General features: G+C 43.0%; 1 protein-coding gene across 2 annotated transcripts in view; it reads left to right on the forward strand.

Moving 5' to 3' along the window:
* Positions 1–21,136, forward strand: part of LOC140126363 (histidine--tRNA ligase, cytoplasmic-like) — a 43,469-nt gene that overhangs the window by 2,179 nt on the left and 20,154 nt on the right. For both annotated transcript variants that reach the window (XM_072145752.1, XM_072145753.1), the window contains exons 2-5: positions 168–380; positions 5,220–5,309; positions 5,425–5,544; positions 18,395–18,490. In XM_072145752.1, coding sequence (XP_072001853.1) covers positions 270–380; positions 5,220–5,309; positions 5,425–5,544; positions 18,395–18,490 — 417 coding nt within the window. In that variant the 5' untranslated portion in view covers positions 168–269. The remainder of the gene's footprint in view (positions 1–167; positions 381–5,219; positions 5,310–5,424; positions 5,545–18,394; positions 18,491–21,136) is intronic.

Below are 21,136 nucleotides of genomic sequence, written 5' to 3' on the forward strand. Positions count from 1 at the left end.
ATCCCCCTATTACATTTTACTTGTAAAAATAAAGATGATCAGAAATCCCTTTACTAATAACACAGAAAATGTGGCCTGCTGACCTGCTCGCTCTGCCCACCCACCCGTCTCTTTGTTCATGCCTGTATGGAAACTATTCTGTGATTTTTATTTTTTATTTTCCTCAGATCTGTTATCAAGTCATGACCAGAAGAATAAAGGGTAACATTACCCAAAGCTGAAAAATAAATGAATCTTGGATGTTGTAGCCTACTGATGAATGATAAACAATGGCATCCATAAAATGTTTCTCTGCTTCATGCTGGACGATCCTGGTGGCCAGGAGAATTTCACCCTCAACATTTACTCCTTCCTTGTTGGGCAGTGTTCCTAATTCTCAGGTAAGCTTTATCTACAGCACTGATGGCGAACCTTTTAGAGACCAAGTGCCCAAACTACCACCGAAACTCACTTATGTATCACAAAGTGCCAACACAGCAAATTTAAACAGTGACTTATTGCTCCCACCTTTGTCACAGCTTTCAATCGTATCAGCATCCTGAGGACACCAATACAGTAGCTTGAGAAGAATAACCGCAGGGGCTTGGAGTAATAGGTGCAGTGATCATCAACAACTCCATCCTCCTCCTGTAGTCCCAGGCAGCAGAGCATGAGCCACTTTAGGATAGTGCAACACGTCCTGGACTTCCATGGTATTGTGTGGTGAATTCTGTGCTGGGGGTCACAGCCTAAGTGCCCAAAGAGAGAGATCCAAGTGCCACCACTGGCACCCATGCCATAGGTTCGCCACCACTGATCTATAGTAAAGAAACACAACTGCACAGATAAGACTATTGTAACTAGCCAAGCATAAAGCAGCCTGATAGGGATTTTTATGCAGGCCCCAACAGCCCTCTTGACTTTTGTAAGGTGAGTCCTAATTAACCCTTTCATGGTTGTCCCGGTACCAGGGACTTGAACATAGAACCAAGACACACGTCAGTCTCTTAGTGTATGTAAAGATCTTCTCTTCCGTTTTAATCTCTCAAATCCATAATATCACAGACTGAAGAGTCATCAAAGAGGCGTGAATAGTATACTGCAAAGCTATTGGTCATCAGCACATTCTACAAAAAGTTAATTAATTGTGCTCAGTTCTCAGGGACCTGTACACAGATATTGTTTATACTAATTTCCTGAGAAGAAAGAGATAAACTGGCACCAAAAATCAAAATACTGAACTAAAGATGAAGGACAGACTGGCTTCTCATTAAATGTCAAAGAGAATTAGCTGACAGGCCAGCAAACAGGTTACATAAAATGAAGTTTGAACTGGACAGTGCTTGACCCTTGGCTAATACTTAAAATGGCGGACAGTCCCTTATTCTGGTATTTCTTAAGTCAAGATGGCGTCCCAAACCAGTGCAATCTCCTTAACACAGCCTTTGGTTTCTACAACCTCTTTCTTTCTACAAGTCCTTCTGGTGATGTTGTAGCTATGAGACAAGTCCTCTTAGACTGCTAGTAGCTTGCCCACAGCTACCCTGTTTCCCCTAAAATAAGACATCCCCCAAAAATAAGACCTGGTACAATTTTGTTCAGGCTTAGAAATATAAGGCCTCCCCTGAAAATAAGACCTAGTGTCAGTCATTGCAGCAGCTCCCCCCGCGCCATACATTAGTATATTGAAATCTTTTAGATGCTGCAGAAGGTTGTGACATGGGGAAGAAATCATGGAAGTAAATCACTGACTGTTGTGCTGCAAATGTGATACCAGCAACTACCAGGATAAGAAGGGCCATTTATGGAAAGTGCTTTTACTAACCATGAGAGATCGGGGCCAATGATTCTAATAGAAATGGAGTCACAAGAAATACAGCATGAAATTCAGAGTTTGGAGAGTTATAAGAATGTTAGAGAAGTAGATTTTTTGTTCAATGATAAATGTGAATTCTTGTTCATGGAAAAATAAGACTTCCCCTGAAAATAAGACCTAGTGCCTCTTTAGGAGCAAAAATTAATATAAGACACTGTCTTATTTTCGGGGAAACAGGGTATTATACAAATCAGTGAGGTGCTTCCACCATAGCAGTGTCCATCTAGTTAGGTCCTCAAGTCCTGTAAAAAGGAAAATATGTAAAGGCCCATTTTTATCTACAATTAAATGGGTTTTCAACCTTCAAAAAAATAATTTGTTTGCATAATGAAAAGTCATACAATTTTTCAATATACTTTCCGTATCAATTCCTCTCTGTTTTGTAGATCTCTGCTTGCTGTCATTCTTTAGGAAGTTTCATTGTTTACATCCTGTGGATAAAAACCTGTCCCAGGTCATTTGATGTCACACAGGTGCACGGCTCATTATAACACAGAGAGTAATCATATATATAACGTGCCGTGCACCTGTTTTTATCTACAAAAAGCTTCCTATAGAATGACCGAAAGCAGAGATCTAGAAAGCCATGAGGACTTGATACAGAAAGTGTATTGGAATATTGTATAGCTTTTTACAATCAATTATTTGCTGAAGGTTAAAAACTTTGGTAAAGGGAACCTGTTACCATTAAACCTAATGACAGGTTGCCAAAGAAGTCTTCTTATTGTTTCCCATTGAGTTTTTTTTTATAAAAATCCATAGTTCGTATCTTTTATTAAAGGAAATCTACCATTTGTTTTCATGCATTGTGAACCAAACATACCTTGAGAATGCTGTAGTTACACTGATGCAGATACATTTCTTGTTTAATCCCTGAGCGGAGTGGTTTTGCTGAAAAAACAATTATAAAATTATGATAATTAGGCTCTGTCGCTCCTGTGGCTGTCTTTGTACTTCTCCTCTTACCTTAATTATGCACTGCTTCAGAGAACTGTGTTGTCCCTGACAGGTAGAAGCAATCAATTGCTGCACCACCTCCCAGTTGCTGTATAGGAGTCATCCAGCTCAGGTTGATTAGTCCTGTCTGGACAGTTCAGGAAGCTCTGTGTAATGTGTTTATGAACGGCAGACTGACTGCAATTCAGCTTTCCTAAGGTCCTGAATTTTAACATTTGTTTTTTGAGCAAAACCACTCGGATCAGGGATTAAAGAAAATATGTATGTTTGGTTCACAATGCATGAAGACAAATGGTAGATTTCCTTTAAATCAATTTTTAAAAAATAGCTGGCACCTTGCCAGCAGATTGAGTGAGTCACAAGGGGCATGCTTTTTCTTTTCCAACATCTCCCTCATTTCCCCCTCCCCCATGTTTTCTCACATAGTAACTCTGCTGATGAGAAAACATGAGGGAGCTAGGGTAGACGTTGGTGAAGATGACAAAGATGGAGAGTGATGAGGTGCTACGCCAGATGACCTGGTCTCCACAGTCACCAGACCTGAACCCAATCAAGATGGTTTGGGGTGAGCTGGACTGCAGAGTGAGGGCAAAAGGGCCAACAAGTGCTAATCATCTGTGGAAACTCCTTCAAGACTGTTGGAAGACCATTTCAGGTGACTACCTCTTGAATCTCATCAAGAGAATGGCAAGAGTGTGCAACGCAATAATGAAAGCAAAAGGTGGCTACTTTGAAGAACCTAGAATAGAGACATATTTTCAGTTGTTTTCACACTTTTTTCTTAAGCAATTCCACATGTGCTAATTCATAGTTTTGATGCTTTCAGTCTACAATTTTTATAGTCCTGAAAATACAGAAAACTCTTTGAGAAGGTGTTTCCAAACCTATGGTCTGTATTGTATATACACAGCTTACCATCTTTCACTGCTCTAGGCGTCTTCTGGTGTCTCCCAATGTATCTTTCTTCTCACAGTCCATCCTCACTAACAGAGGAAAAAAGAGGGGAGGGAGCAGGATAAGTCATAATGTCCTGCTGCATTTCCACCTATTCAGCAGAGCATAGACATGTAAACAAAGAATCATGGAGAGTCTGCACACAGTACAAAATTCTGAATTCTGAAACATTCAGGGATTATTCACAAGGCAGTAAAGGCACATGGGCAACATATGTAAAAGAGACTTTACTACATGTTTTTGTAATGTATAAGTGTGGCGGGCAAGATATTAGGTAATTTACCAATCTACATCTATTAATAGTTCTGCTCCGCTTTCTTGATGTGTAAATCGAATCCTCCAGTCTTTTATCTCATCAGCCAGACATTCCTGCCAAAATAATGTCCGCGGATCTGTATCTGTCCATAAACAATTACCTTGCCGGGACCTCAATCTTATATCCATGAATACTTTTATAAAGTCCTGGCAGGGCAATTGTTCAAGGACAATTAGAGACCACTTGACCCTCCATCTGCGGCCATTTTATGGGCAGGTATGTCTCGCTGATGAGGTGAAATCTGTACACACTTCCTCAGTCGCACACACTTAGGCAATATTAACAAATATGTTTGGCCTCCGTACTGCCGCGCGCCCATTGCCATGTATGGGGGACGTATATATGGCGTATATTCACCGGCCGTATATACGGCTGTGTGAATGCAGCCTTACACAGACATTACAAAAAACATGAGGTAAAGTGAGCAACCCCTTTAAGGCCCCTTACACACTTGAGTTTTTCACGCGCATGCTTTTGACATGCAAAACTTCCATTGCACTCTGACCCATTGTAAGCAATGGGCTTTTTTTAGACTTGCATTTTTTTTCACGCACTCACACACGTTTTTTTTTCAACGCTCGTTTAAATCTCATCATGCTCTACTTTTGCAAGTCACGTGTGTGAAAAACACACAATACAAGTCTATGGAGATGCATCAAAAACGCATCACACATGCAAGTGCAATGCATTTTTCATGCATCGATTGCCGTAGAAAAGATAGAGCTCAGTGCTGTCCTGTGAAAACACATTGATAATACATTGTCAACCAGCGTGAAAACCATTGAACAAACTCTGATACCCTGGCACCCTGCTCAGACTGACGTGATCTGCAAAGCAAGTGTGGAAGGGGCCTAAGTCTTGCCAATGAGATCTTGATAGTATCAGATTGTCAGTAGAAATGGCCACATATATACAAGCATTGATAAGACCAATTGGTTGTTGTCATCTCTTCTGACATGTCATCACTAAATACAAATAAGATAAAAAAAAAGTGCAGATTTTTTTTCCAGTAGGATTTCAGATAGTTTCCCAAAGTTGACTCCACTTGTTGCACATTATATCCCCTCCTATGTGCAATAAATGAGTGTTCGCTCTTATTATTATAATCAGGGACTAATATACAGTGTATTATTACAGGTGATCACAAAGGCATTGCTACACCAAGATGTGACGGCACCATCATGTTCTGTGGACCAAAAGAAAAACTTTCTACTCAAGACTCCAAAAGTAATTCTGTTTTTAAAATGTTTGAAAATATATATGCATGATATTAAAATAAATATGTGTATAAATTTGCATATTGCTGTCACTTTCTGACATTTACTCTGCATTGAGATCACAGGGAACACATGATGTTGACCCTAAGCAAATGACCATTCGAGAGAAGGTGTTCAGCATAATACTGAAGAGCTTTAAACGTCATGGAGCCGAGGGCATCGACACCCCTGTGTTTGAGCTGAAGGTTAGTTATTTTGCATCTGTATTTCACACACAATCTCATTTGTTAACCTTTTAAAGGGATCCTGTTGCTGGATTTGACCCCATGAAACTACTATTCTTTCTAGAATTCTCTATTTAATGTGAATTCTCGACCGTTTTCCACATGAATTTTTTTTTTAAAACTGTATTTATTGAGTTTTTCCAATTTACCGTATATACTCGTGTATAAGCCAAGTTTTTCAGCACAATAAATGTATTGAAAAACGGCCCCTCGGCTTATACACGAGTCTATTACAAAAAAAAAAAAATTACCCACTTAAAAAAAAATAAACTTAAATACTCACCCTCCGATGTCAGCGCGGCTCCCCGATGTCATGGAGAAGACAGAGGACAAAACACACTGACATCGGGGACATCGGTGAGCCGCACTGACATCGGGGAGCCGCGGGGCAGGCTGGCTGTATACTACTAGGGGCTTGCTGTATACTACTAGGGGCTTGTTGGCTGTATACTACATGGGGGCCGGCAGGCTGTATACTACATGGGGGCCGGCAGGCTGTATACTACATGGGGGCCGGCAGGCTGTATACTACATGGGGGCCGGCAGGCTGTATACTACATGGGGGCCGGCAGGCTGTATACTACATGGGGGCCGGCAGGCTGTATACTACATGGGGGCCGGCAGGCTGTATACTACATGGGGGCCTGCAGGCTGTATACTACATGGGGGCCTGCAGGCTGTATACTACATGGGGGCCTGCAGGCTGTATACTACATGGGGGCCTGCAGGCTGTATACTACATGGGGGCCTGCAGGCTGTATACTACATGGGGGCCTGCAGGCTGTATACTACATGGGGGCCTGCAGGCTGTATACTACATGGGGGCCTGCAGGCTGTATACTACATGGGGGCCTGCAGGCTGTATACTACATGGGGGCCTGCAGGCTGTATACTACATGGGGGCCTGCAGGCTGTATACTACTGGGAGGGTTTGACCAATGCATTTCCCACCTTCAACTTATACTCAAGTCAGTAGTTTTTCCCAATTTTTGGTGGTAAAATTAGGGGTCTCGGCTTATACCTGGGGGACTAGAGGCACGCCAGGTAGTATGTCCAATTACCATACCTTATGCAATGTTTAACTCTGCAACCACTAACCAAGGCACGATGCTGTATTATAGGGTTTAATTACAGGCCGATATAGGCAATATGTTGCTAATGGTATATATGTCGCATTGCAGTATGTTACTTTTTACATTATTCGGTTACACTTCCTGTTAATATAATATTGTGTATGGACAGTATACTTGGTGTGCTCCATGTTTTAAGTCTCTCCTGAGATGCCATTTTATATGACATTTTAATGTACTTTGTGTTCAATAAAAATTATCTTTTATTATCACATTTTGCATGTCGCATCCTCTTTTTCTGTTAGTTTAAAGCTTGCATGCATACCCAAGAGGGCAGTTCCTTGCGCTATTTTCACTATTTGATTAGCCGAGAATCGGTTTACTGTTAATTTGTATACGTTACACTGATTTGATTTGTGATTATACTCGGGTCGGCTTATACTCGAGTATATACGGTAATAGGAAAACAATACAAACAATGGGTCTGAGACCCACAGGAGAAAGGGGAAGGGAAAGGAAGGGAGAAGTTCTATCAGGTCACTATGTTCCATTGAATTCAGAATGGCAATTCCAGTTCTCTTTAGCTGTTAGCGGGATCCTTTTCCAGCTTAAAGGTCAAAATCCATACGGTATTGGCTCGTAGAATGATGGCCTTACAGGATAGTTATACCCAGTTCTGGGGGAAAGGACAGGAGGGGGGAAACAAACGATAAAATTAACACAAAACCAAAGAATCACGGCACTTGCTCATCATCTCATCCCTGGAGGTTACCCCACCCCCACCCCAGCCCAAGCATGTTGTATTATAATATGTTACCACATTCATGTATTAGATCACAGACACTAACATTCCTGATCCAATTTCAATCAAGTTCTATCAGGACATCTTCCATAATTTGTCGTTCCTGGTACCACACTGTGTTCACAAAGCCATGTCTGATATCTCAGATCATTTCTAGTGACCGCACACTGATAAAACTTTCCCAAGTGGTGAAAAAGACTGTACTCGCTCAGGGAGGCTTCTATCCAGTCCATACGCATTATATACGTGAGCTTGTCTAGAAACATTCTGATAGTGGGCACTGTGGGGCTGAGCCAGGTTTGGGGGAGGCTTTTACAACCAGCTGCCCATATTGCTGTCCGTAATCTCTGGCACCCTCTGGTACAACGTTGTGTTTCTGTATCTACATACCCAAAGATGGCTGACAGCGAGTTCCTAGGGACATAATTTGTAAGATATATTTAGTTGTAAAGGCTATGATTGTGTGCCAGACTGGCTGGATAACCGGGCATGCCCACATACAGTGATATAGGCCGGCTCCCTCCTCATGACATCTCCAGCATGCTGTCCTGTCGTATGTACCCATATGAAACCTTCTAGTTGGAGTGATGTAGGAGCGATGCCACAGCTGAAGGTAAATCTCCTGGAAGCGTCGTAAAGGCAGAGATCTATAGTCATTAGCCATGGCCTTCAGGAGCTGTGATGGGGTAATAGACGTGTCATCTACCTGCCACTTAGTCAGGGGAGCAGGCGAGGTCTCACAGTCCAGCGAGGGGTGGAGGAGGGCATAATTTAGGGAGATTTGTTTGTATTGGCCATTGGTCCTATTAAGCCAGGCTCTGCAGCTTGGGTTCCAGTCGTTATCTTTTAAGTTTGCCAACACCCTCTCAGCGTAATGTGAGGCCTGCGCGTATGGAGAAGCGCAATCTGCAAGTCAGGGAATTTCTCCTGTAGTTCTGTAATTGTAAGGATTTGTTTGTCAGTCTCATGTAGCAGCTGCGCCACTGTGCTAATTCCGGCCCTAAACCACGTATAGAAATGGCGGTGTGGGTGACCATGTTGAGCGTTAGGGATTGCGGTTAAATGATAATATGGAGAGTACGAGGGATCAAGGTTGAAATGTCTTCTCACTCTTCACCACGCGCGCCAAGTGGCCATTAGTAAGGTATTAGATCTCGGCTGTGTGGTCAGGCGGTCAAATGTGGTATGTAACAAATTAGACCCACCCCTACTGCAAAATATTGGTCTATGAGGATGTCTGTGTAGCTGGAGGTGCTGTGTATCCAGTCCCTAATCACCCTGATAGTGGCCGCTGGATTGTATGCCCTAATATTAAGGAGGTTGAGGCCCCCATTAATCTTGGGTTTTTGGAGAATGTGAAACGCTATCCTTGGGCGACATCCCCCCCAGATGAATTTCCGGTAGAGGTAATTAATTTTATTTAAGTCTTTGGGTGTTAAAGTCGAGGGCAGAGTCTGCAGGAGATAAAACAGCTGGGGGAACTCCACCATCTGAAGTAGATCGGCTCTACCTATGAAGGAGAGGGAGTGATGTTGCCATTTGGAGATTATCTGTTCTAGGTGTTGTATGTAGGGGGATATGTTCGTGTTGTAGAGCTGTCAGGGTCATTGTGATTGGAGCGTGGTATGGTATAGTGATTGGGTGAATATTAATGGAATGGAGGGAATCCATCAGGGTGATGGGTAACAGGAACAGATAACAGATATACGGGAAAAGGTGTACTCCTTTGCAGTGTTATGAATTGTGTGCCAGACATCACATAGTGAGAGTTGTTCCATTAGGTATGATAGTGATCTAGAGGAAGGTGTCGGTCTACTGTCAGTTGAGGAGCGGTCAAGCAAGGGGTCAGTCACCACCAAGATAGCAGAGTAACTCTATAACAGCGTATGATGCAGGGATCCGGGTCGCAGTGAAGAAAGCAGAGTAACTCTATAACAGCGTATGATGCAGGGATCCGGGGAGCAGTGAAGATAGCAGAGTAACAGCATATAGCCCTAACTTTTTTATTATTATTATTATTATTCTTTTAGGTTACAGAGGTGTATCAGGGCTTGTTTCCTGCCTAACAAATTGCTAGAGGTGCCATTTAATATTTTATGCTACGCACATTGAAGCAGGAACAAAAACTTATCTGTGAAATTGGCATAAAAGGCCGTTTTCTCTGGTGCTTTGTTTTCACTGCTTTCACTGTGGTCCAAATGATACATCACCTTTATTCTTAAATTCAGTAGGATCATGGAGATTTACCAAATTTACCTAGCCTTGCTATGCATAAATGCCTTAAACGGGTAGCTTACCTACTTTTGCGGCCACTTAACTAGCAGCACCCTCAGGTAGGGGATGAAATGTCCTTTCTAGAACCTTTTTTATGTGAAATCTCCACCATTTACCTGCAAAAAAATATATATATATATATATATATATCATATTTTTTTCCAGAGACAGGCGGGGGAGCGTCCATCCAGACTCCTATATCTTGGTTTCTGTAGAAGCTAGAACCATGTAATTTACAGCCGGCTTCTAGAGGAATATTTGAAGAGTCATCCAGTCTCGGTTAAGGAAAAGTGGGAGGCGGATGTGGGTGCTTCAGTGTTCCATCCCGGAGGCCAAATTGTTAGACATGATGTGGGAATGTGGGGGTGTGCAGGTTCTGGAGGGAGGTGCTTCAGGTTATTAGAACAGTCCTACCCATAGACCTTGAGCCGGATCCTAAGATATGTCTGCTAGGCATTATTGAAATGGAGGAGGTTGACAAGGTGACTAAGCAAAGCATATTAAAATTTGATATCTGGTTTGCAAGGATAAAGCCGGCAGGTGGATCCAGAGTTTGTCTCCTACCAAGCAAGAATTTGTGCAAAAGGTCAATAACATCATTAGACTCTGGTGGGATGTGTATCTGAAATGGAAGTGCCCAAAGAAATTTGAAAATTTGTGGGGCAGGTGGACTCTCCGGCCTACTGAGTAAAGTACTCCTGGACTTTCGGGAACGTCTTGGCTATCGTCTATCTGCCTTTGGCCCGTGAACCCTTATGCTCTATATGTGAGTGGAACTGCCCTATATATATGTCCGTTTGCGAGAATTGTCGCCCTTGTGTAAAAACTCATGAACAAATGTATGTGTGCCTACATATCCTGCCATGTTGTCCTACCTGCACAGTTGAAGGTAGGGAAGGTATATTTTATGTACCTTGAAATGTGTGTCTGCTTTGTGTTTTACTATGTTCAAAATTGAAAAACACTTTAATCAAAATGTTTGATAAAAAAAAAGAAGCTAGAACCATGTTTCTGATATTAAATAAGACGATTTACTCTTTCAAACCACAAATCAAATCATACTTGTTGTTTTGGGAGCTACAGAACCATAATTTGGGCAGGTAAATTCAAAGTTGGGAATGCAAGCTGCAGATAAGTATCCCGTTTCCTTCTTTTTCTTTATCTGCCTGTATCATGGGTTCTGGAGCTCACAAGACTGTTGCAATCTGAAAGATGAGATTCTTTAATATGACGCCAAAAGCATGTTTCTAAGTATTATAGATTAGAACCTAATATAAATGGCGTGTAAAGTGACTCTCCCCCTAAAGCCTTTTAACTTGATGCATCTCAGGCAAATATGACTGTTCTCTGCTCATTTTCCCATGACTGTGGAATACTAGAAAGGACATACTTTTCTTTAAAGGGAAAGTTTCCCTTTAAAGAAAATTCAAAAATCCATTTTATCCCCTTAACGTTTCATGCCATAATAGAATGGAGCAGCAAAACATTTTTATTATTTTATTTTTTGAACAAACCAAATCCAGCAGCCACTCCCCTTCCCGGGTAAGCTCATAAGGAGGTTAACTGTTTAAGTCCCACTTTAAAATATTGTCAGTGAACAGAGGCCAAGCCCATGGCGCAGTCTTCTTACAGCTCAGACCCCCAGGTTATACCATGTACAGCAAGCACCAAATTCATAGGAGTACCGGGTTTGTTTTACCCATCAATCCCATAATGATGAACCATCCCACGCCAATATGTTTAGCCTAGAAAATCCCTTTTATAGCAAAATTTCCACATTCAGGTGTTTTTGAAACCAAAAACAGGAGATAAAAGGAGAAATTACATATGTATTTTATATTATGTGTTTTTGGTTTTCCACAGGGATGCAAATTCCCTAACTAATCCCCTTCTCTCTACATTTTGTATGTGCTGTATAATACGGCTGCGTGAATAAGCCCCAAGGCTCTGCCTGTGTAGTATAAAATGGGTTTCTGTCATGTAGGAATCTCCGTAGTCTTAATCTGTTTGCAGACTTTACAATAACGGCCCATAAGGGTATAAACCCACAGCGGTAGCAATAATAATTCTTTATTTGTATAGCGCACACCGATTACACAGCGCTGCACAGAACTTGCCATATCAGTCCCTGTCCCCATGGGGACTCACAATGTAATCAACCTACCAGTATGTTTTGGAGTGTGGGAGTAAACTGGAGGACCTGGAAGAAGCCCATGCAAACACGGAGAGAACATACAGACTCTTTGCAGATGTTGACCCTGGGACTTGAACCTTGGTCCACAGCGCTGCAAGGCTGTAATGCTAACCACTAAGCCACCGTGCTGCTCTGTCACATTTGTCACATGCGGCTACTAATCTGTTATGTTTACACACGTTCTGTGGTTGATAAATAAGTTATTCAGGCATAAAAAAAAAAATTGTTTCCGAAATGGTCAGAATTATTTTGCAGTTGCCGCATTGTTATTACAAACTCGCTTGTTTTATGTGTCAGCAATGGAAATGTTAGTAATTAGTATTACGCTGGTTATTAGCATTGCAATTAAGCTGAATGCATTTTTCATACAGTGTTTTTATGATTTTGTAGCTATTTGACTGACTACATTATGCCCACATTATTATTCCGCTTATTTCAAGTTCCTTATAAATATTTTATCTTCTAACCATGACCGAGCACCTGCTGAGTGAGTTTAAAGAATCAGCCAGCGATTAATTCACTTGTTATTCAGCATGGATCGTGTGCACCATGTTAGCTTGGGGACCCTGGTGATTGGGCATTACCATACGGTGACAGCAGTGAGGAGGGTGGTGTATTGATTGAATGGTTACCATACGGTGACAGCAGTGAGGAGGGTGGTGTATTGATTGAATGGTTACCCTGCTCCCACCTTTTATAAGTGTTAGTAGTTTATTTCTTGCAGAAATTTGGTGTGTTCATCCGGTGCTGAAAAGATTCAGTCACATAATATTTAAAGCTCAAAAAAAATCTACCACAAGGGTGCAGGGCTTCTATCCATACATGGACAGTTAGATGATTAGGGAACACCCACAGGGTACATTCAGTGGAGGCTGAGGATGGATGCCATACAGACGCATCCATCTCCCATTGGCTATTATATCCTCCGCAAGTAGGATGAAAAAGAGCAGGCTACTGCACCTTTTCATCCTGTGATTTTTGTTGGATGCAATGTAAACTAATCTGAAAGAGAACAAAAGGCTGCCTCCGACTGCCATTGTATGTCTATGGACATGTTGAGTGTGTACAACGTTGAATGTGCCCCAAAAAATGTATGTGAATCTAGTCTTACTTCTATTTCAGAGAAAGTAAATTTCACAGTCACTGGGTGGAGTAGTGATCCAGGACGAGGGGATAGAGAAGTTGAGAGGAACCTTTTGTTTATGTTGAGTTTGTTAAATTTATGTTATGTTGCTCTTTTACATCTAATTTCTTGCCCTGAAAACCGCAGGAGATAAGATATAACTGCATGCTTCTGGGCTGAGTGGACTGAAGCAGAATTATTACCAGATTGGCCGAACAGCCAATCTGACAAATTGATGCCCCTAGCAACCAGCCAAGGGTACAATTGTCCAGAGGGGGGGGGGGCATGGGGAAGACAGTTGGGTCTGCTCATCTACAAAGCTATGTTTCCTTCTCTTATATCACTTCCTGTTCTGCAGTTTTTGGCTGAAGATGCACCTCTCTAAGGCCGCATTTATGGGGGAAGTATGTACGGCTGCGAGGTTGTGGCTATACATACATCCCCCATAGAACGTCAATGGCTGCACGGAGCGATGCGGTGCCATACACATGCTGCACCATACTGCTCCATACACAAGAGAAAGATAGGACATGTCTTATCTTTCCCTGTATTACGGCCTGTATGTAATGCATTGCAATGTAGAGAGGTCACCCCTCCTCCTCTCTATCGCAGCTGCCGCATGCCCGTCTGGCCATAGCCGTGCGGGCATACGTCAGTGTGCATGCGGCCTTACGTTTCCTGTTTTCCCCACCCCTGTAAGCTTTCTGTACAAACACTAGTGATATAGAGAGTTCTCTGCTATATTTAATCCATGGTGTTATGACGTATCTGGTTTCCAAGAACTTTCAATAAATTCTTTGTTTCCATAAAAGTTACCGAAAAACTTGTTGAAATCTCGGATAGACTGACAAATGGAGATGCATACATCCCAAGTTAGAGAAAGAGGTATAAAAAGTGGGGCACTTGCAGCGTCATTCAAATGAATAAAAAAACAAACAAAAACTTGCACCATGCCCATTGCCATGCCGTATCCCACCCCCTCCTGCACAGTATAATACCCAGCTTTATGGCCCGTACACTCCACTCCTTCTCACTGTGGTATCCTTCTCTGCACCTCCTCACTCCTACTTTATAATCCCTTAAATCTATGTATGTGTGGGGTCTATTTTCTGCTTAAATTCTACATTCTACTTCCTAGTGAGGGCATTTTGTATTCCTTGCTATGCACTTGGAAGCTTGAAAAAAATTCAAAATCTGCTGAAAATTACAAAAAATGTGTGCCATTTTCTTGTTGGCTTCTTTTTTTTGGCTGTGACACTTCTACTTTATTCGTTGGGTTAGTATGGTGATGAGGTTACCAAAGTCATATAGGTTTTATAAGGTTTTGATTTTAAAACCTTTTCTAAAGAAAAAAAATTTCTTGGCTTTGCCCAATAACTTTTTCAGACTTTCGTGTACAGACTTTTTTTAAGGTGTCGTTTTTGTGGGTGAAGCTGACTTCTACCATTTTTGGGATGGTAGAAGCGTTTGATCACTTTTTATTCAAATATATGTGTATTATGAAATGGTAAAAAATGGTCCATTGGGACAATCGGGTGCTATATTTCATCCCTGCCGGGAAGAACCATTTTTATATTTTGATAGACTTTTAAGGACATGGCGATGCCTAACCTGTTTATGTTTGTTTATTTTTGTATTCTAGGGACACGTTCAGTTTTTTAAATTATTTACAGTTTTACTTTTATATTTTTTCTTGTATTTGTAGACCTCCTGGGGTATTTGAACCCTAGGGGGATGATCTCTTATACAGTGTACTGCAATATTACTGTATTGCAGTACGTTGTAAAATCATTGGACCTGTAAAAGAGCCTGCTTTGACAGCCATGGATCCCTCGGTTAGGGTCCTTGCTGGCATGACGTTAATGTGTTAAAATGCTGCATGCTTGATCCAGGGGAGGTTTGCAGATGTGAACAGAGCCTTAGAAATGATGTCTTGTGTCTTGTCATAGAAAGGAAGTATACTACGGTTCTTCTGCAGCAGAAGCAGAATGTGTTCCTAGTGTAATTAAAGGGAAATCTTCTCTGTGTAATTACTTTGGAAGGGTTACGGGGCCAATTCTAAAATAATAGGCATAAATATCTGGCACGCGCCAACAAGCCAGCATGTAGACAACAAAAAAAATAGTGTGAATGAATAATGTATTACAAGCGAAAGTACCAGACACATCCCCCAGAGACGGGACAGTAAATTACACACATAATTATCCAGAAAGCGTCCAAGGGCGCTGCATGATCACAACTTGCCTAATGTGGGATCTTAATAAATAATGAATCATAGTCTCCAGATTTATAATCCCTTAGATGACCTGTTTATTTCGCTTCTCTACCAAATATACCCAGACGTGAGACTCTTGATACTTCTCGAGCAGAAATCCATTTAAAAACACATATTGCAGGATAATGTGACGTATAGAGGTATGTAGCAGCAGGGCTGTAAAGTGTAATAAAGATTAGAAGGAGATGCTAGTGACATTCCTCCTGGAGCCTCGGCGCCATACTAGGCCAAGTGCCAAGCATCTTTCCGAGATACGATAGATATAAAACAAAGATGTCATTGAATTGGAGACTGATGCCTTCTGCTTTTCGTAAGTGCCATGGAATGATATCATGGCTTTCGGAAGGGCAGAAAGAAGGTTCTGACACACCCCATGGAGACGAGAGCGGTGCTGTTTTTGAGTGTGCGTATACAGGAGAAAATTTAAGATTTGGGCTCAGGGTGTAAAGTAGACTTTATACAGATCCTTTGTAAATATATAGCCCCAAGAAATGACAGATCAGTAAATTATATGACCACATACACAACGCATCCCACCATGTATGCCATATGTATCGCCACCGTGTACGCCTAAACGTATCAGCAGGTCATGTCATTAGGCTTCCTGCAAGTCATGCTTAAAGTCAAGGGAGCTGCCTTACAAGGTAGCTGAAAGAGACATGGTTTTCCATATCCTATCCTAGAAAATGTATTTGCATATTTTCCCAGAATCCCCTAGTGCAGCATTAATGGCTATAAATCTCCACAGGCCTTCAAAGTGGCCTAAATTGGCAAAGTCTTACTCTTACTTGGGTATCCAAGACTGTATACTATATTATTTTCGATTTTTTTATTTTTTTTGTAACTTTTGTATGATTTAATGCGTATTAAATTGTAACGGTATTGACATTGATACAAATCTTATCTGTCTTTCACCTGCGTTTGACACTTTGGGGGAGATTTATCATCAAGTTTCTGAGGTAAAACTGTTCTAGTTGCCCATGGAAACCAATCAGAGCTCAGCTTTAATTTTATATACAGCTGTGGGGAAATGAAAGCTGAGCTCTGATTGGTTGCCATGGGCAACTAGAACAGTTCTGCTCTAAGAGACTGATGATAAATCTCCCCATTTGAGTTCTTCTAGAGCAGAGAAGTTTGTTGTACTGGTCGAATATAAAAAAAAATCAGAGGTCATTAAAATAAATAATGTGCCCCAATTTTAGCATAAACAGCACCCCCACCAAATTGAAAATATTAGAGACATGCATGTCACGGTTGACCCTAGGACACATGTCTCTGGTTACAGGCGCACCCGTGTGCCCCTCTGCATCACTCGCCTCTCCGGGTTCCAGCAGCGTCTCCTGCCCTGGATGTCCATTGCTTGTATTCCAAATTCCCGATGTGATCCCGGTTCAGTTATTGACTCTGATCCCGTGCTGCCTGTCCTGACCTACCACTACGTTCCCGACTTTGATTCTGTGCTGCCTATCTCTACCTGCTGCCTGTCCCCGACCACTAGTTTGCCTTACAATTCTGTACTTCGCCTTGGCCGCCACCGCGGACTAAGTCGCGCCTGTGGAACAACCTGGTGGTATCACGCCGCAACAAGTCCAATCTGCTTTGCGGCGGCCTGTGGTGAAAACCAGGTGCCACTTAGACTCTGCTCCCAGGTGTCGGCTTACGTCATTGTCCGCGGTGGTCCAGTGGGTCCACTACCCCTGGTGGCTGACAACGCATTTATGTTTGGATTATATTCTATGCAGCACTATCCTACTAAGTTTGCTTACACATTTCTCCCCCAAATTAATATGTGTGTCACGTTCTTTAATTAAAAAGTACAATGTCTTCCAAGTTCTAAAATTGTCCATTTCCTCCACCAGGTGTCACCCACCCTGTGGAAGAAATTGACCTGTTCTAGAGCAAATGCCTGCTGTACCTATAGGGTTTATTATCAGCTAGTGTTCCTTACCTTACTCAATGTTATATTTTTTGTCTGAACTGTATGAGGAGTGTCATAATTCAACAGTAACCAACTTTTGCCAGACTAAAGATTTCACCCAAAAACAAAAGTTTCCCATATACTCCAATTCTTCAATGAGTTGTTATCTCACCTGTTCAATTTTTTTAATGATTCCATTTCTAAGTATCATAATTGGAATGTTTTCTAGCATTGTGAGGCTTTTACTTAAATTCTCAATCCCCTAGTGATATTAACACAATAAAGATCATTTTAACCCCTTACTTTACAATTTACTCAGTTCTCTATGCTGCTCAGTGAAAAATCCCAGGGTGTGGGCGGGGCCTCTCTTATGGTCCATATGGTAGAAGGAATGTACTGTATATACTCCGAGTAAGCTGAGTTTTTCAGCACAAAAAAAGTGCTGAAAAAGCCAAAAATGGTTTATACTCAAGTCAAAGCCAATACTCTCCTTTTCAATGCCCCCCCGCAAGTCTTCTTCTCTTCTGCTGTCCGTCAGTGGCCAGTCCGTGTGACAATGTAGCGCACAGGTTATAACGGTTATTACTGGTTACATACTTGGGGAAGGCTAGCTGGCTATATACTGAGGGCGGGGGGCTGGCTATGTACTGAGGGCGGGGGGCTGGCTATGTACTGAGGGCGGGGGGCTGGCTGGCTATGTATTGAGGGCGGGGGGCTGGCTGGCTATGTATTGAGGGCGGGGGGCTGGCTGGCTATGTATTGAGGGCGGGGGGCTGGCTGGCTATGTATTGAGGGCGGGGGGCTGGCTGGCTATGTATTGAGGGCGGGGGGCTGGCTATGTATTGAGGGCGGGGGGCTGGCTGGCTATGTACTGAGGGCGGGGGGCTGGCTGGCTATGTACTGAGGGCTGGGGGCTGGCTGGCTATGTACTGAGGGCGGGGGGCTGGCTATGTACTGAGGGCGACTGGCTGGCTGGCTGGCTATGTACTGGGGGCTAGGGGGAGGCTGTGACCAATTTGTTTCCCACCCGAGGCTTGTACTCGAGTATACGGTAAGTAAGTTTAGTAATTTGTCATTTTTGCCAAGCTTTGTGATTTATCATTATGGCTTTATTTATTTATTTTTGCTGGGACTTAACTGTCAAAACTTTTGCAGGAAACCCTGACTGGGAAATATGGGGAAGATTCCAAACTTATCTATGACCTGAAAGATCAAGGAGGGGAGCAACTATCCTTGCGCTATGATCTGACTGTATCCTTTTAAATGTGAATAAACCTTCATATGGAACAATAGGAGTGAGGGCCTCGCTCGCTAGAGCTTACAGTCTATAAGCAAGTCATTTATGTACTCTTTTGTCCCTTTAATCTCCTAAATGTAGAAGAAATGACATGGGCAACGACTTTAACACTCATATCAATCATCATAAATATACTATTAGATGTAAACAAAATAATCTTCTGGTCTATTCAGACACTTCAGAGAAGCAAAACATACTGGGGCACTAAGAACTTGTACTATGCAATGTCCAACACAAAACTGGCGCATAGCCCTTAATAAATGTTCCCCACTGAGGGACAACTTAGGTTTTCTCTTATAGATCACATACCACCCCAACGCAGAGGTGAAATAGACAAGCCACCCTCAGATGCATGGAACTTGAGCGGATATATAGGTTGGGTTCCTTAAAACCGAATGGTCTAAATGTGGAATTTTCATTTGTGCATTGCTAGGGAGAGGGGAGGGTCATGGCGCCAATCTTATGCCCGCCTGGTGGGCACACATTTGTGTGAATGCAACCTTACCCTCTCCTTTGTGAAGGATTGTTTAATGATGTAGCAGCGCCAAGTCACACACAACCACTGTCTCTCTCACACTCTCTGTCAAGGTACCAGCAAGGCATTATGTAGCATTGTTAGCATGACTCTCATGGGACATATTTTTGGGCTCTCAGGAATTCCATGATCTCCTCCTGTCATAGATGGAGTGCGCAGTAGTCCTCCCAACCCTCAAGAGATTAGTCTTATGGTCTCCTCATTATACCTATGTAGCATTGTCTACCCCTGGCAAAGTTAAGGAAGCTGTATATGTCTGTATTAAATATTGACAAGAGGGTACCTAGGCACTAGTTCCATACTGACAGCTGCTGGTAGCAGTGAGACCTGTCAATCAGGAATAAGGAGACAAGCAGTTGAAGGATTACTATGAGCGGACTCGTATAAGTATACAAAGACAAATTGAAGATTTTCCTATCATATCTGTCAGTTATGGACAACACTGTAACGTGAAAGTATAAAGACTCTGGCGACTGTCTTCAAATGTATCTTTTTATATGTAGACATAAACGAAAGCTGTCATGTGGATTTGGGACACTAAGCCACCCACAGGTACTTATCGGAGTTCCAAATCACCCAGTATGATAGCTGTTCGTGACCGTATTAACAGAAAAACAAATGTTTATACTCTCCAGGGCTCTCCATGCCTGCGCAGTGCTGCTTGTGAAGTCGGAGTAGTACATCCAGACTTCACTGCACAAGTGCCCTATGAAGCTGGAGTAGTACTTCCTGACTTCACAGCACAAGAGCTGTAGATATACAGCGTGCACTGTGCAGCTGAAGTAGTACACCTTCACTATGTAGTAGTTCACTATGTTATCTCCTGTGATTAATAATAAGGAGGGCTGGGCAGAATCAGTATCTACCGCTATATGGTCACTGTATAGTGGAATATTGGTACATTTGGGTGGGTTTGCCTCCCCCTCCCCATGCTGAACCCCTTGGTAATGCAGGGCACTGCATTACCATGGGTTCTGCTTCAGGGCACTGCATTACCATGGGTTCTGCTTCAGGGCACTGCATTACCAGGGGATCTTGGTGCAGGGCATATCATGACCAGGGGGTCTTGGTGCAGGGCATATCATGACCAGGGGGTCTCAGTAGAAACTGAGTTTTTCAGCGCAAAAAATGTGCTGAAAAACTCTACCTCAGCTTATGCATGAGTGAGAGACTGCATTACCAAGGGTTCTGCTGCAGGGCACTGCATTACCAAGGGTTCTGCTGCAGGGCACTGCATTACCAAGGGTTCTGCTGCAGGGCACTGCATTACCAAGGGTTCTGCTGCAGGGCACTGCATTACCAAGGGTTCTGCTGCAGGGCACTGCATTACCAAGGGTTCTGCTGCAGGGCACTGCATTACCAAGGGTTCTGCTGCAGGGCACTGCATTACCAAGGGTTCTGCTGCAGGGCACTGCATTACCAAGGGTTCTGCTGCAGGGCACTGCATTACCAGGGGGTCTTGGTGCAGGGCATATCATGACCAGGGGGTCTTGGTGCAGGGCATATCATGACCAGGGGGTCTTGGTGCAGGGCATATCATGACCAGGGGGTCTTGGTGCAGGGCATATCATGACCAGGGGGTCTTGGTGCAGGGCATATCATGACCAGGGGGTCTTGGTGCAGGGCATATCATGACCAGGGGGTCTTGGTGCAGGGCATATCATGTCCAGGGGGTCTTGGTGCAGGGCATATCATGACCAGGGGGTCTTGGTGCAGGGCATATCATGACCAGGGGGTCTTGGTGCAGGGCATATCATGACCAGGGGGTCTTGGTGCAGGGCATATCATGACCAGGGGGTCTTGGTGCAGGGCATTTCATGACCAGGGGGTCTTGGTGCAGGGCATTTCATGACCAGGGGGTCTTGGTGCAGGGCATTTCATGACCAGGGGGTCTTGGTGCAGAGCATATCATGACCAGGGGGTCTTGGTGCAGGGCATATCATGACCAGGGGGTCTTGGTGCAGGGCATTTCATGACCAGGGGGTCTTGGTGCAGGGCATTTCATGACCAGGGGGTCTTGGTGCAGGGCATTTCATGACCAGGGGGTCTTGGTGCAGGGCATTTC

The sequence above is a fragment of the Engystomops pustulosus genome, chromosome 4 (assembly GCF_040894005.1).
Source record: "Engystomops pustulosus chromosome 4, aEngPut4.maternal, whole genome shotgun sequence".
In the NCBI taxonomy this organism is placed as follows: Eukaryota; Metazoa; Chordata; class Amphibia; order Anura; family Leptodactylidae; genus Engystomops; species Engystomops pustulosus.